Genomic DNA, 12,296 nt, shown 5'->3' on the forward strand with positions numbered 1-12,296 from the left:
ATAGTCAAAATCTAAATTCAGCAACAATACAATCACCATAATCATAATTCTGATTTAAGAGGCTCTGATAACAAAAACATTACACAAGAGTTATGAAAATACACTGAAAATAAGTCTGGAAAGCTAATATTTTAAATATCTATTCAAACTTGCTAATTATTCGACATGAGAAACATGCAGGAGAGTTATTCACCATAATCAAATACAACTTTACACTGCTTGACGTTTTCGTTATAGATGAGTTTAGATGATTAGATGATAGGTCGCGCGGCCGCGGGCATGGGCGTGACGTGATGTTACACATGACGTGAATGACTGATTGCCAGAGTGCCATAGAAACATGATAAAGGTCACTCTAGTCTCTTTTAATTTTACTTTTAAATACACATTACCCTATTGTGAACACCTTAACATGTCGGGAACACACTTGCCTAAAGATACAGTTCTAAATTTTATATAAAAGTGTGGGGGGGGGTCACGTGACTCTCTCAACTCTCATGCAGCTCATCTTATTTTGACATTTTAACATAAACAATCAAAGGTTTTAATTTTATTTATTAAAGGTATTATTAGTTCTGATAAACAATGAAAACGATTATTAGTTGATAAATAATAATTAGACCGATAAATTATTTTAAATTATTATTATATTATTTATGACATATTATAATACTATGCATAATCTGTGATTCTCCAGCCACAAAAGCACACAAAGTTTAAAATATACATTGAAAGTTACCTCAGGAAAAGTTAAGGTTAATTAACCCAGTTAAGTCACATAACTTAGTTTCTGCTGTTCATCATTAACACAACACTCAGAGTAAACCACACAAACAAATCACTGTAAATCTCCCAGTGAAACAATGACACATTAATGGTTCATGATATAAAATGACATTTTAATTCAAAATTGGCGTACTAACAACCCCCTTTATCAATGAATATTCAAGTTATAAAGTTAATTAAGATACAAATCAACTATACCATTTTTATTTAGAGAAATTCATTGAAGGGCCCCTTAAGCGCTATCAGAGCCATTAACCAATAAAAGATCAAACTCTTAACCACAACTAACTTTAGTCTCTTTAGATTAACATAGAATTATTCCTCTTATGCCAGGGTTACCACAGACATTACTCTGATGGTTACCTTTAACAGGTCAGGTGTGTGGTTATCGAAAAATAATCAACACCTGTGGATCATTTCTTAACCAATCAGAATAAAGCATTCAACAGACCGGTGGTATAAATGAAGTTAACTTCTTCAAAAAATACTTTAGCAAATGGTACAGTGATGGTATCAAATATAATAATGTTTAATAATATAATATAGTTCTCTAAAAATAACATGATATTAACACAGTAAATGTCAAATTATTTTATAAAAAAACACATGGCAATAGTATGGCACAATAGTATGGCACTTTGAAGTAGTTTTTGTGAAACACCATGTCTAGGGAATCATTGTTGTGTTGTATTTGGTACTTGTTGAACTTGAGCATAGTTTACTCATAAACACAAACTAACAGTAGTGTTAAACAACACAAACACACAGGAGATACACTATAGAGTCTGACGCATCAGATGGTAGAGTTTATAATTATTGTGATGATGAAGGTCAGAGGTCAGATACGTCGAGCGCTGTGTTTGAAGTATGCCTCCACTGAACAAAAAAAAAACACAAGATCATTTAAATTTTTACATTCACACAAATGTAACTGAGGTCAGTGTTGTCTAGAGTTACCTGTGTACTCCTGAGGGCTCATGGGAATGCTGATGATGTCATTGAAATGTCTCATCCAATCCTTTTGCTCCAGATCGGTTTCACAGAGGAAGATAAAGCTGCGTTCAGGGGTTTGTATGGTGATGCCGTACTGCCAGCCGCCGGTATAATGAGTTCCTGCCGGCAGTCCGATAGTCACTCTGTATCCGTGATCCCTGTGTCCCAGAAACACCTCACCTTTAGCAAACGCATCCTGCAGGACACAAACAAACAAACCATCACTTACGAAAAGTTTGTCTTAACTCACGATGAGTGTAATCTGATTTACTGTAATCACATCAGAATGTCCTCACAGTAAAGAGAAGATCAAGTGGACGAGTGGAGTCTTACCAGTGGATCTCTGAAGTACATGAGGCGTCTGTGATCCAGCGTAAACCAGCGCTTCTTAAAGCCTTCTGTCTGCTACACAATGACAAACACACACAAACATCACTGATTAAAACAATTACCCATCAAACACAATCCTGTCACTGAGAAAACTAGGAGATAAGAAACTGAGCAGCGTGTTTGTCTCACCCGTGGTCCCGTTTTCTCCATGAATCCCTCCTTCAGAAAGCTGCGGGTTAGTTTGGGCTTCAGCTGAAGATAAAAAGAGAAGTTGTGTACTGTTGACAATCACATAGAAACTGAAAGACATGAGTAATATTTATTTAAAAAAATGTGTGCAGTGCAGTTTCATGATGGGTGTTTCACACGAGTATGCGGCAGTCGCAAGTGTCTAGTTCATTTTCAATAGGAGACGTGCAGAAAGCAGCAAAATAGGGTTGGTTACAGAGGTGGAGTTGCTCCACATGTCTCCTCCTTCATGGACACGGCTCTTTATGGCAGGCATCGCTGAAGATAAACATATTTGCCCTAAGTGCTGCACAAAATGCTTCAACTATAAGAGAAAAGCCGTAGCCACATAGCAATACTGACGCTTGCCGCGTTCTGTGTGAAACTCTCTTGAGTCACCTCAGCATCCGTCGCTCCGGGGAACGCCACCTTCAGATAGTGCAACTGAGCCGCTCGGATCGAATTAAACCAGTCCACTATTTCCTGATGAAAGAGAGAGAGAGAGAGAGAGAGAGGTGTAAGACAGGACACTGTCTGTCTGTTTGTTTGTCTGTCTCTGTCTGTAACTGTCTGTCTGTCTGTCTGTGACTGTTTTTCTGTGTGTGTGTCTGTCTATCTGTCTGTGTATGTATGTATGTATGTATGTATGTCTCTGTCTATCTGTATGTATGTATGTCTGTCTCTGTCTGTCTGTCTGTCTGTCTGTCTGTCTGTATGTCTGTATGTCTGTATGTATGTTTGTTTATATATTCTGTCTGTCTGTCTGTCTGTCTGTCTCTCTGTCTGTCTGTCTGTTTGTCTGTCTGTATGTCTCTGACTGTATCTCTGTCTGTCTGTGACTGACTGTCTGTCTGTGTCTATCTGTGACTGTCTGTCTATGACTGTCTTTCTGCATCTCTGTCTGTGACTAACTGTCTGTCTGTGACTGTCTGTCTGTCTGTATCTCTGTCTGTGACTGTCTGTCTGTCTGTCTGTCTGTCTGTCTGTGTCTGTCTGTATGTCTCTGACTGTATGTATGTCTGTCTGTGACTGACTGTCTGTCTGTCTGTCTGTCTGTCTGTGTCTGTCTGTCTGTCTGTGACTGTCTGTCTGTCTGTATCTCTGCCTGTGACTGACTGTCTGTCTGTGTCTGTCTGTCTGTCTGTCTGTCTGTCTGTCTGTCTGTCGGTCTGTCTGTCTGTCTGTCTGTCTGTCTGTCTGTCTGTGACTGACTGTCTGTCTGTGACTGTCTGTCTGTGACTGTCTGTCTGTCTGTCTGTGACTATCTGTCTGTCTGTCTGTCTGTCTGTCTGTCTGTCTGTCTGTCTGTCTGTCTGTCTGTCTGTCTGTGACTGTCTGTCAATCTGTCTGTCTAGTTGAGTCTCTGTCTCTCTACCTATCTGCCTGTCTCTATATCTGTCTCTGTCTGTCTGTCTGTCTGTCTGTCTTTCTGTCTGTCTGTCTGTCTATCTGTCTGTCTAGTTGAGTCTCTGTCTCTCTATCTATCTATCTATCTATCTATCTATCTATCTATCTATCTATCTATCTATCTATCTATCTGTCTCTCTATCTGTCTGTCTGTCTGTCCTCTCACCTTACTGCTGTCATGGTAAACAAAGATGTTTCGTGTGATGTTGTCTTTCAGGTAAGTGATCTGCAGACCGTTAGGGTTCCCGATCTTATCTGGCTGAAAGCAAGCGTTCAAAGTGTCCACTTTTATTACTGCCTTTGGTTCTTTAGCCTGCAGAGAGAGAAGCACAGAGATCAAAGAAAGAAAATAAATAACATATGTGCTTCAATAAACTCAAGAATCCTTCATACTCAAACCAATTGTAAAAGTGTAAACATGTTTCATGATAAACTGACTTAGATGAGTACACACTTTTATAAACCCTGCAAATAATGTGTGTGTGTGTGTGTGTGTGTGTGTGTGTGTGTGTGTGTGTGTGTGTGTGTGTGTGTGTGTGTGTGTGTGTGTGTGTGTGTGTGTGTGTGTGTGTATCACTTACGTCAAGTTTAGTGTAATACTTTAGTGTGCCGTCCCTCAAAGATAAGACGAATCGTCTGTTGAGGAACTGTCCGTTGTCCCGCCCTCTCTTCATTAGCATACCATCTCTGATCTCTGTGATTGGTCAATGTGAATTCAAAACATGCTTCATTAGGGAGTTCTCATGCATAAACCAAACCAACATTTTAATTTAACTTAAAAATATTTTTCTAAATATACTACACAACATACTACAGTATAATAGTGTATGTTTTAGGTTTAATGTAAAATAGTGTAGGGAGATTCACACGATTATATTATTCACATTCGTTCATGAAATATTTATAGATTTTTAAGATGGACATATTTCAGTTCTCATGGTAACAGAGAATTCTGTCTAATGGATTCTGCTCAGGATTTTTGGGTAATGATGTAATTCACCAGAAGCTCAGCAATCAAACACAATGGGGCTTTTTCTAGTCTCAGACTAAAATACATGTTTGAGCTACTTTAAATTCAAAACACCTTGCACTGACGTGTTTTATCTCAAGATGCACACCAGTGTAGTTTTTTGTAAGGTGTGTTTGTTAAAAACTACTTAAATGTCATAAAATAACTAAAGTCCTGGATTAAACTAAACCCTGTCCGGGAAACCGCCCCATTGTGTCTTAATTCAGTTAAAGATGTTTGACAGTCACACTAACACACACATACCGTCTTCATATAGCAGCTTCTTGCCCTCATCCATGAACTCCTGTCGCTCATACTTCGCCCGAATCCACTGCTCCTTCAAAACCCTTAACAAACACAGACACGCACACACAAACACATGCGCACAGACACACACACACACAGAGAAAGAGAGAGACAGAGGAGATGAGCATCTTAATAACATTTCTCTTCTGTGATGTCACATTATTCCCAACTGAGACACAATATTTTTATCATTTTTGTTTAAATTAGTGTGAGACTTGATGTGAAAGTATATAATCGTATCTTCTTCAAGACTCATGTGAGTCTTATTCATTTATTATCAGATGGTTCTGGATGTGAAGATGATGATGTCATGTTAACTTACTGGCAGTCTTTATGGGTTGGTTTGTAGTAGTAAACAGGAACAGTGGCCTCATATTTCACCCTCGTAGCATCATTTCCATGTTCAGACATAAACTAAACACACAAACATAAACTCATACAACAAATAACAACTCTATCATTCACAGATGAACACTAATAAAGCATTACTATAAAAGTTATTTCTATTTTATAAAACATTAATGTTATCATTATTCACTCATCCTCATGTTATTAGGCAGCTCTTTCAACACTACAGTTATTTTATGTCTGTATATCTGCAAAATGACAAAAAAAGTGCATGATACAATATCACAGCTGTGCTCATTTAATAAACTCTGTGTGAGTAACAGAGACAAACTGAACTTGATATCTTTCCCTACACTGTAAATGCATTTTTATTATGACTCTTAAACATCAATAGTGCCTGTAAAAGAGCTTCATAAAGATTCCTCATGAGCTCCTTCATCATCATCACTGTTCACATCTCATTAATATTTAAGTAAAAGTTTCAGTCTGGTAGTTTGATGTGAACACAAGATATTCACCTGAACTTCTGCGTCCTCCCAGCGTGAGAGGCGGAGAGATTTCACTTTTCCAATACTGGGAATATTTCTGTGGATTCCAGAGCAACCCAAACAAATGAAGATGCCGAGAGAACAAGAACCCCATTCTGGATCTGAGAGAGACATCGGGTGAAAATAATATAATGAAATGTTGTTTCAATATGGTACATAGTCCACATGTTATGTTATTAGAATCGGCACCACATGAAGTCGAACACGTTTATTATTTATAACGAGAAGAGACGCAGGCGTGTATATACCTGTGAGCGGACACATATGGGGTGCTTCTGGGATGTTATACTCTGTGATTTCGTGTTTAAAAAATGATCATGTGACTTTTACCCACATCAGGTGACCGGTAAATGTGAAAAACTGTTTCCATTGCAGTTTTGCAATATCTGCCTTAAAAAAAATCCTCATGCAAGCGTCTAAACTTTTTTGTAATACACGGGTTTTTGCGAAATTGCTGTTTCCATTGGGCGTATTTTCAATTCGCAATTTCAATTTGCACAATTTGGAGGGTAATGGACACACAACTAATGATTGTGTCACTGCAGTCTTGTGTGAGTACATTCAGTTTTGGCTGCTGAGATCTGAGGGGATAATCACGCTTACGTGTTTCATGGGTGGGACTTGTCAACTTTGTGCATGGCCACTTCTGGTGCAGTTCACCAGTGGCTGAAACGAAGGCTAGATGTCACTGCTCTGTTGTAAGTCAAACAAACAACGCCAATCCTACTTAAGTTTTCTTGTATTCCCGACCGAATTGAGTCTAGAAGTGGACGATGTGGCACTTTTTTACAACACTGCAGTGTTTAAAAGCAGCTTTACAAGAGAAGAAACCATAGAAAATGGGGGAATTATTTATATGTTGAATTTAAAGCAATAAAATAGAATTGAATATATGGTATTTCTGCAGAGTTTTGTGTTCTCACAAATTTAAAAAAAAATGGAACTAATTACTATAAACTTACTATAACTTTCCTTCGAGTATAAGCTGTTTAGTCAATATGATTAATGACAGGCATCATATTTAATTCGACATGCCTTTCCATCTTATGTGAAAATGGCCCCTAAAAGAAGAATGACATGATAGCAGGTTTTTATATTACATAAAGAATTTGCAATAATACCAAGAACAGCAGTGCAAAAACATCATTGGGTGCATCTCAGCACCATACGCAAAAAGTGAACTAGTGACGTCTATAGAAATAAAAGCTATATTAACAGAAATGACTAAACCCTAAATGAATCTGTAATCCTTCAATTGAGTCATTGACCGGAAGTGGCCGTGCACAAAGATCGCTAAAAGCGGAAGTTCTACGTATCAGCGTGAAAATCCCCTATGATGAAGCTTCAGACATCAAACACTGACACTTACATCAGACTACTTCAGATACACAGTTAACTCTTTCCCCACCATTGATGGGTTAACTAAGTGGTTCTCAACTCCAGTCCCCGGCCCCCCCTCCCAGAATGTTCTAGATGTCTTCTTATATAAAACACCTGATTCCACTCATCAGGCTCCTTCCAGAATGTTTGAAACGTTTCCTTAATTAGCACACTAGCTGATGAACTGAATCAGGGGCACGTTCAAGCTCACAGCGTTGCGCAACGTTTTGCTACGGTTTCCGGGTTAAACGACATGTTTCCTGGAAACGTTGGGCAACAGGTTTTAGATGCGTTTTCTCTTGTTTGGTGGGTGTGTCAGAAATGTCGGCCCAATCAGCGGCAAGATGTATATAAACCACACTGTAAAAAATACTTTGCTGCCTTAAAATTTTTTGTTGAATCAACTCAGATTTACAAGTCATGTCAACACAGATGAGTTGTCACAACTTATAAAATATCAAAAGTCAACTTAATTTTATAAGTTATAACAACTCACCTGTAGTTATAACAACTCATCTCTAGTCAAGATAAATAATAGTAAGTTGAAATGACTTAAGGCAGCAAGGTATTTTTTACAGTGCACGCGGTACTAAAGAGACAGCTCGCTCAATGGGTACAAGTTGGAATGTTGTCTTTCATTCTGGACGGCAAGGGCAGTGACTCTAACATCGAGGGTATTTTACAGTATTAAACACACATTTATAACGCTTTCATCAGGCTTCAGAAACATTTAAAAAAGAACACAAAGAATGCCCAGGTGAAAAAGTAGTACACTTCCATAGTGTACTTAAAGTGCTTTATTTTCGCACACTAATTGTGTACTTAATATGCTAAAAATTCATCTTACGTACTTCTTAAGATGTTTTTAAGATCATCTAAGTGTACTTCACTGTGCTATTTTGAGACACCATTAATATGAACTAAAATGTGCTAAAAACGTATTTAAAAAATATATTTAGGTACTACTTGTAGTAAAATTGAAACCATCTTTGTATGAAAGTTGAGTTCAAGTTTAATACAAGTGTTAACTAAATACATTTTTTAATACTAAGATAGAATGTTAAAAGTGTATTTTAGTTTATATTCATGGTGTCTCAAAATAGCACAGTGAAGTACACTTAGATAATCTTAAGAACATCTTAAGAAGTACGTAAGATGAATTTTTAGTATAGTAGCCTCTTATGGAACGGCTGAAATTCCACAAGGGGGCGTATTTGTTCCTCAGACGTTGCACAATAAACGTGACATCCGAATATATTCATTATAAATCGTGAATGAAAAGTGACACCGTTTTTTTAATTGTTCAGAAATCTTGTTTTTTTTTGGTTGTGCATTCCAATTAATTTCAATGCAACTGCAGTTGGTTTGTTTTGATTTAAACCTTCATAACTTAAAAAATACAGCTAAGTAGCACCATAAAACAAAATAATAACATGATAACATAATAATAAACATGTTTTGACAAAAATGTTAAAAAATGGATTTATCTCGTTTTGCAACGAAACTCTTGATATCTTAATTCGGTCAGAAACATCAAGATTGTGAGATGAACAAATCGTTTTGGATTAAAAGGCTTGGATTTTTGGGGATTTATGAACAATTTGTTTTGGACAATTTCACCGAAGCGGATAAAGGGAAGATTTTGAAGGTAAGTACATATCCTAAATCGGCGCCGCCCTGTTCAGGTAACTAACAACTAGATTACTGCTAAAAATCATATGATGCTTTGTGTGTGCGCTTAATGGAAACCCGAAAGTCTAAGCTTTACAACGATGTGACGCATGACCGTATATTTTGAAGATTTAATGCTTCAAAGTTACAATGACGTAATGCAGCCTCACGTGCAAGGGAGGGGGTGTACCGTGTACGGCACAGTGTTCCTTATCAGGTTAAGTACAAAATTAGTGTGCGAAAATAAAGCACTTTAAGTACACTATGGAAGTGTACTACTTTTTCACCTGGGTGGCCTCTCAGCTACTGTAGTTGCAACACGTCACCGTTTCTGTTTAATAAACGTTGTGCAACGTTTTGTTGTGGCTGAACGCAGCCTAGGTGTTTCATATATGGAGACATCTAAAATGTTCTGGGAGGGGGTCCGAGGACTGGAATTGAGAAGCACTGGGTTAACTCATCAATTAAGAGGAAATGCTTCCCTAAAGAGTTTTCAAAGCAATCCATATTTCTGCTATTATCCACTAGTTGTTGCTCTTACACAACTTATGAAACACTGATCCAAAAACAGTAAAAACTCTTTATTTGTGTGTATGTTTTGATCATCGCTCTGAATCTGATCTCTAAAAAAAGTCCTTTACAAAAATCCAATTTTTATTTTTTGAAGAAACCTACCCATATTTAAAAAGAAAAGATAAAAAGAAAACAAATGAAGATTTTTTTATGTTGTTGTAAAACATTGTTCTCTTATTTGATATATTGTATGTTTATATATTTATATAAAGGCATTAAACTTTTGTGAAAATTATTAAAAAAAATGCTGCCACTGGCTGTCAGAGAGTAAATGCTGCCTGTACTGATGTATGTCTAACAGTAACATTGTGGTGATAACAAAATTAAATGTTTAAACTTTACTTACAGTATAATGTAAAACTTCTGTGTGCTACCTGAATGATCTAAATACAAAGACTTACAGAAGCAAGAATAAAACAAAAGTTCATGTCACAGAGAAATTTAGTAACAATGAGAATATTGACTTGAACAGAACTCAGTGTTTAGAAAGAAACACTTCCCCTTTTCTTTATATGGATAGTTCACACAAAATGAACATTTTCTCATCATCTAGTCACTCTCATGTTGTTACAAATCTGTATAAATGTCTTTGTTCTGATGAACATGAAGGAAGATATTTTAAGAAATGTTTGATTATGAGCCCCATTCACTTCAATAGTAGGAAAAAGAATACTGTGGAAGTGAAGGGTTTCTTTACAAACATTGCTCAAAATATCTTCATTCGTGTTCATCAGAACAAGGTTTGTAACAACATGAGAGTCAGAAAATGATGACGGAATTTTCATTTTTGGGTGAACTATCCCTTTAACCACACCCTCTTTCTCTCTCTCTCTCTCTCTCTCTCTCTCTCTCTCTTTATTTCTTTCTTTCTCTCTCTCGCCACACCTTTGTTTTTTTATCTGCTGCCAAACTTTTACCTCACAGTACTGATTTCAGGATGTAAGTTAATCTGCAAAACAAAAAAACTGACACACAGTCACAATGATTTTCATATGAAAATGATGATATAACATCAACTGAACTGTGAGGTTTACAGTTAAACATTTAAAGTTGATCAAACAGCGTCATCATCATCAAATGAGTTTTATATTTGTTAGGAAATCTGTAGCGCACTATCGTTTGTCACGTGATACCGCAGTAAAGCTTAACTAAAACTCAGACGATTATGTAACCCAACTAATTGAAACTCTCCTCAGACATCTGAATATGAAACATAAAACTGATCTCATGCGCATCTCGTGTAAAGGTGATCTTGGTATTCCAGGTGAGCTCGCGCGCGTCGCGCCCCCCTGTGTCTCGAGAGCGCATTTTTTGGCACGCGCAGGTTCGGTCACGCCTCGCGCGTTCAAGTTCCGTTTGCTTATCGCTAAATGAAACGGGAGTGAAACTTACTGTCCGAGCCGCAGTCGGCGCAGATCTCGTTTCCCGGCTTCTGCATGATTTGTCTGAGCGCTCGCGCGGCTCGCTCGTTGTCCGTCATGTCTCCGGTGAACCGGCGGCGGATGAGAGGCACAGGCGCGCGCGGAGCGGGAGGAGGAGGAGGTCCTCTTGTGATGGAGGTGCTGCAAACATTCGGAAGTGTTCAGCGGGGTTTGTTCAGACTTGTTGTTCCGCATAAAAAGAAGTGATGTGTGTGTGTGTGTGTGTGTGTGTGTGTGTGTGTGTGTGTGTGTGTGTGTGTGTGCGTGCGTGCGTGCCTGTGCGCGTGCGTGCCCGTGTGTGCGTGTGCGTGTGTGTGTGTGTGTGTGTGTGTGTGTGTGTGTTCTCCAAAGTACAGAGTGTTTCTTGATCACGTGAACAAACATTACTAATACACAAACTTTATACTTGAACACACTAAATACACAAATGACTATAAATACACATCATAATTTAACTACACACACAACTTTAAAGACAGTTAAAAACAATACAACATGACGTTAAAACAACTTGATTTTGCAAGTCAATTCAATTCAACTGAATTCAATTCAATTCTATTTTAAGTTTTAACCAGCGAAAAGTTTACATAACTGATAAAACTAGTTGTAACATAACAATATATGTTAATTTGACAAAAGTGCTGTATATTGTTTCCAGATGTTAGATTGCATTTGTATTTGGCAAACACTTTTATTCATTTTTATTAGTATGAATAGATAAAGATGTAAGATATAAATTCAGTAAGAAGCAGTGAGAACTACGAGGATAAAAACATATACATTTTTCTTTAATTGTAAGCTAAATTCCAGTATGGTAGATAGTCATTATCTAAAAAAGTGTCATTAGGGGTTCGTCTTCTTAAACGCAAAGACTGAACAAAAAATGTAACATAAATATTAAATTCTCTGTTCCTGTGATTGTCCACACGGTGGCAGCAGATATCTCTGTGACTTTACCTGTGCGATAGTTTTCAGCATTTTTTCATTTTGGTAGTTAATGTTAGTTAATCCAAAAGCCGTCAATGTGCATTAACTAATGTAACAGACAGACTACAGCTTTTCATTTTAAAAATCTATTAGTATTTTATTATTATTGCATTGTTGCAAAAGGTGACAAGTTTGCATTCCTGCGACCAGCCCCCCTAAAAACTTGCACCAGAAATTTAAAGTTAACATAACTCAATATGCTTTTGCAAGTTGAACAAGCTTTTAAATTCTATAATATAATAGTTCAATAAGTTTCCAGAAAATATAATACTCGAGAAAACTACAGATACTTCAAAAATGTGCATAAGT

At 37.3% G+C, this 12,296-nt stretch overlaps 1 protein-coding gene across 1 annotated transcript; it reads right to left on the minus strand.

Moving 5' to 3' along the window:
* Positions 1-878: 878 nt before the first annotated feature.
* On the minus strand, positions 879-11,211 carry LOC129450657 (arf-GAP with dual PH domain-containing protein 1). The gene is made up of 11 exons (XM_055213590.2): positions 10,972-11,211; positions 5,926-6,056; positions 5,382-5,473; positions 5,018-5,100; positions 4,326-4,438; positions 3,911-4,057; positions 2,737-2,820; positions 2,299-2,361; positions 2,113-2,184; positions 1,744-1,975; positions 879-1,662 (listed from the first exon to the last, which is right to left on the minus strand). Exons 1-11 carry the CDS (start codon positions 11,057-11,059, stop codon positions 1,625-1,627), a joined length of 1,143 nt encoding a protein of 380 aa, XP_055069565.1. The 5' UTR covers positions 11,060-11,211; the 3' UTR covers positions 879-1,624.
* Between the last annotated feature and the right edge of the window lie 1,085 nt (positions 11,212-12,296).

The sequence above is a fragment of the Misgurnus anguillicaudatus genome, unplaced genomic scaffold (genome assembly GCF_027580225.2).
Source record: "Misgurnus anguillicaudatus unplaced genomic scaffold, ASM2758022v2 HiC_scaffold_34, whole genome shotgun sequence".
NCBI classification, from domain to species: Eukaryota; Metazoa; Chordata; class Actinopteri; order Cypriniformes; family Cobitidae; genus Misgurnus; species Misgurnus anguillicaudatus.

What these genes read in the sequence shown, in the direction of transcription:
- LOC129450657 (XM_055213590.2), bottom strand. Translation starts at nt 11,059, where the DNA reads ATGACGGACAACGAGCGAGCCGCGCGAGCGCTCAGACAAATCATGCAG. An exon ending in TTTACCATGACAGCAGTAAG is followed by an intron (nt 2,821 to 3,910) that starts GTGAGAGGACAG and finishes CTCTTTCATCAG; the next exon opens with GAAATAGTGGACTGGTTTAA. An exon ending in TGGAGAAAACGGGACCACGG is followed by an intron (nt 2,185 to 2,298) that starts GTGAGACAAACA and finishes GTCATTGTGTAG; the next exon opens with CAGACAGAAGGCTTTAAGAA.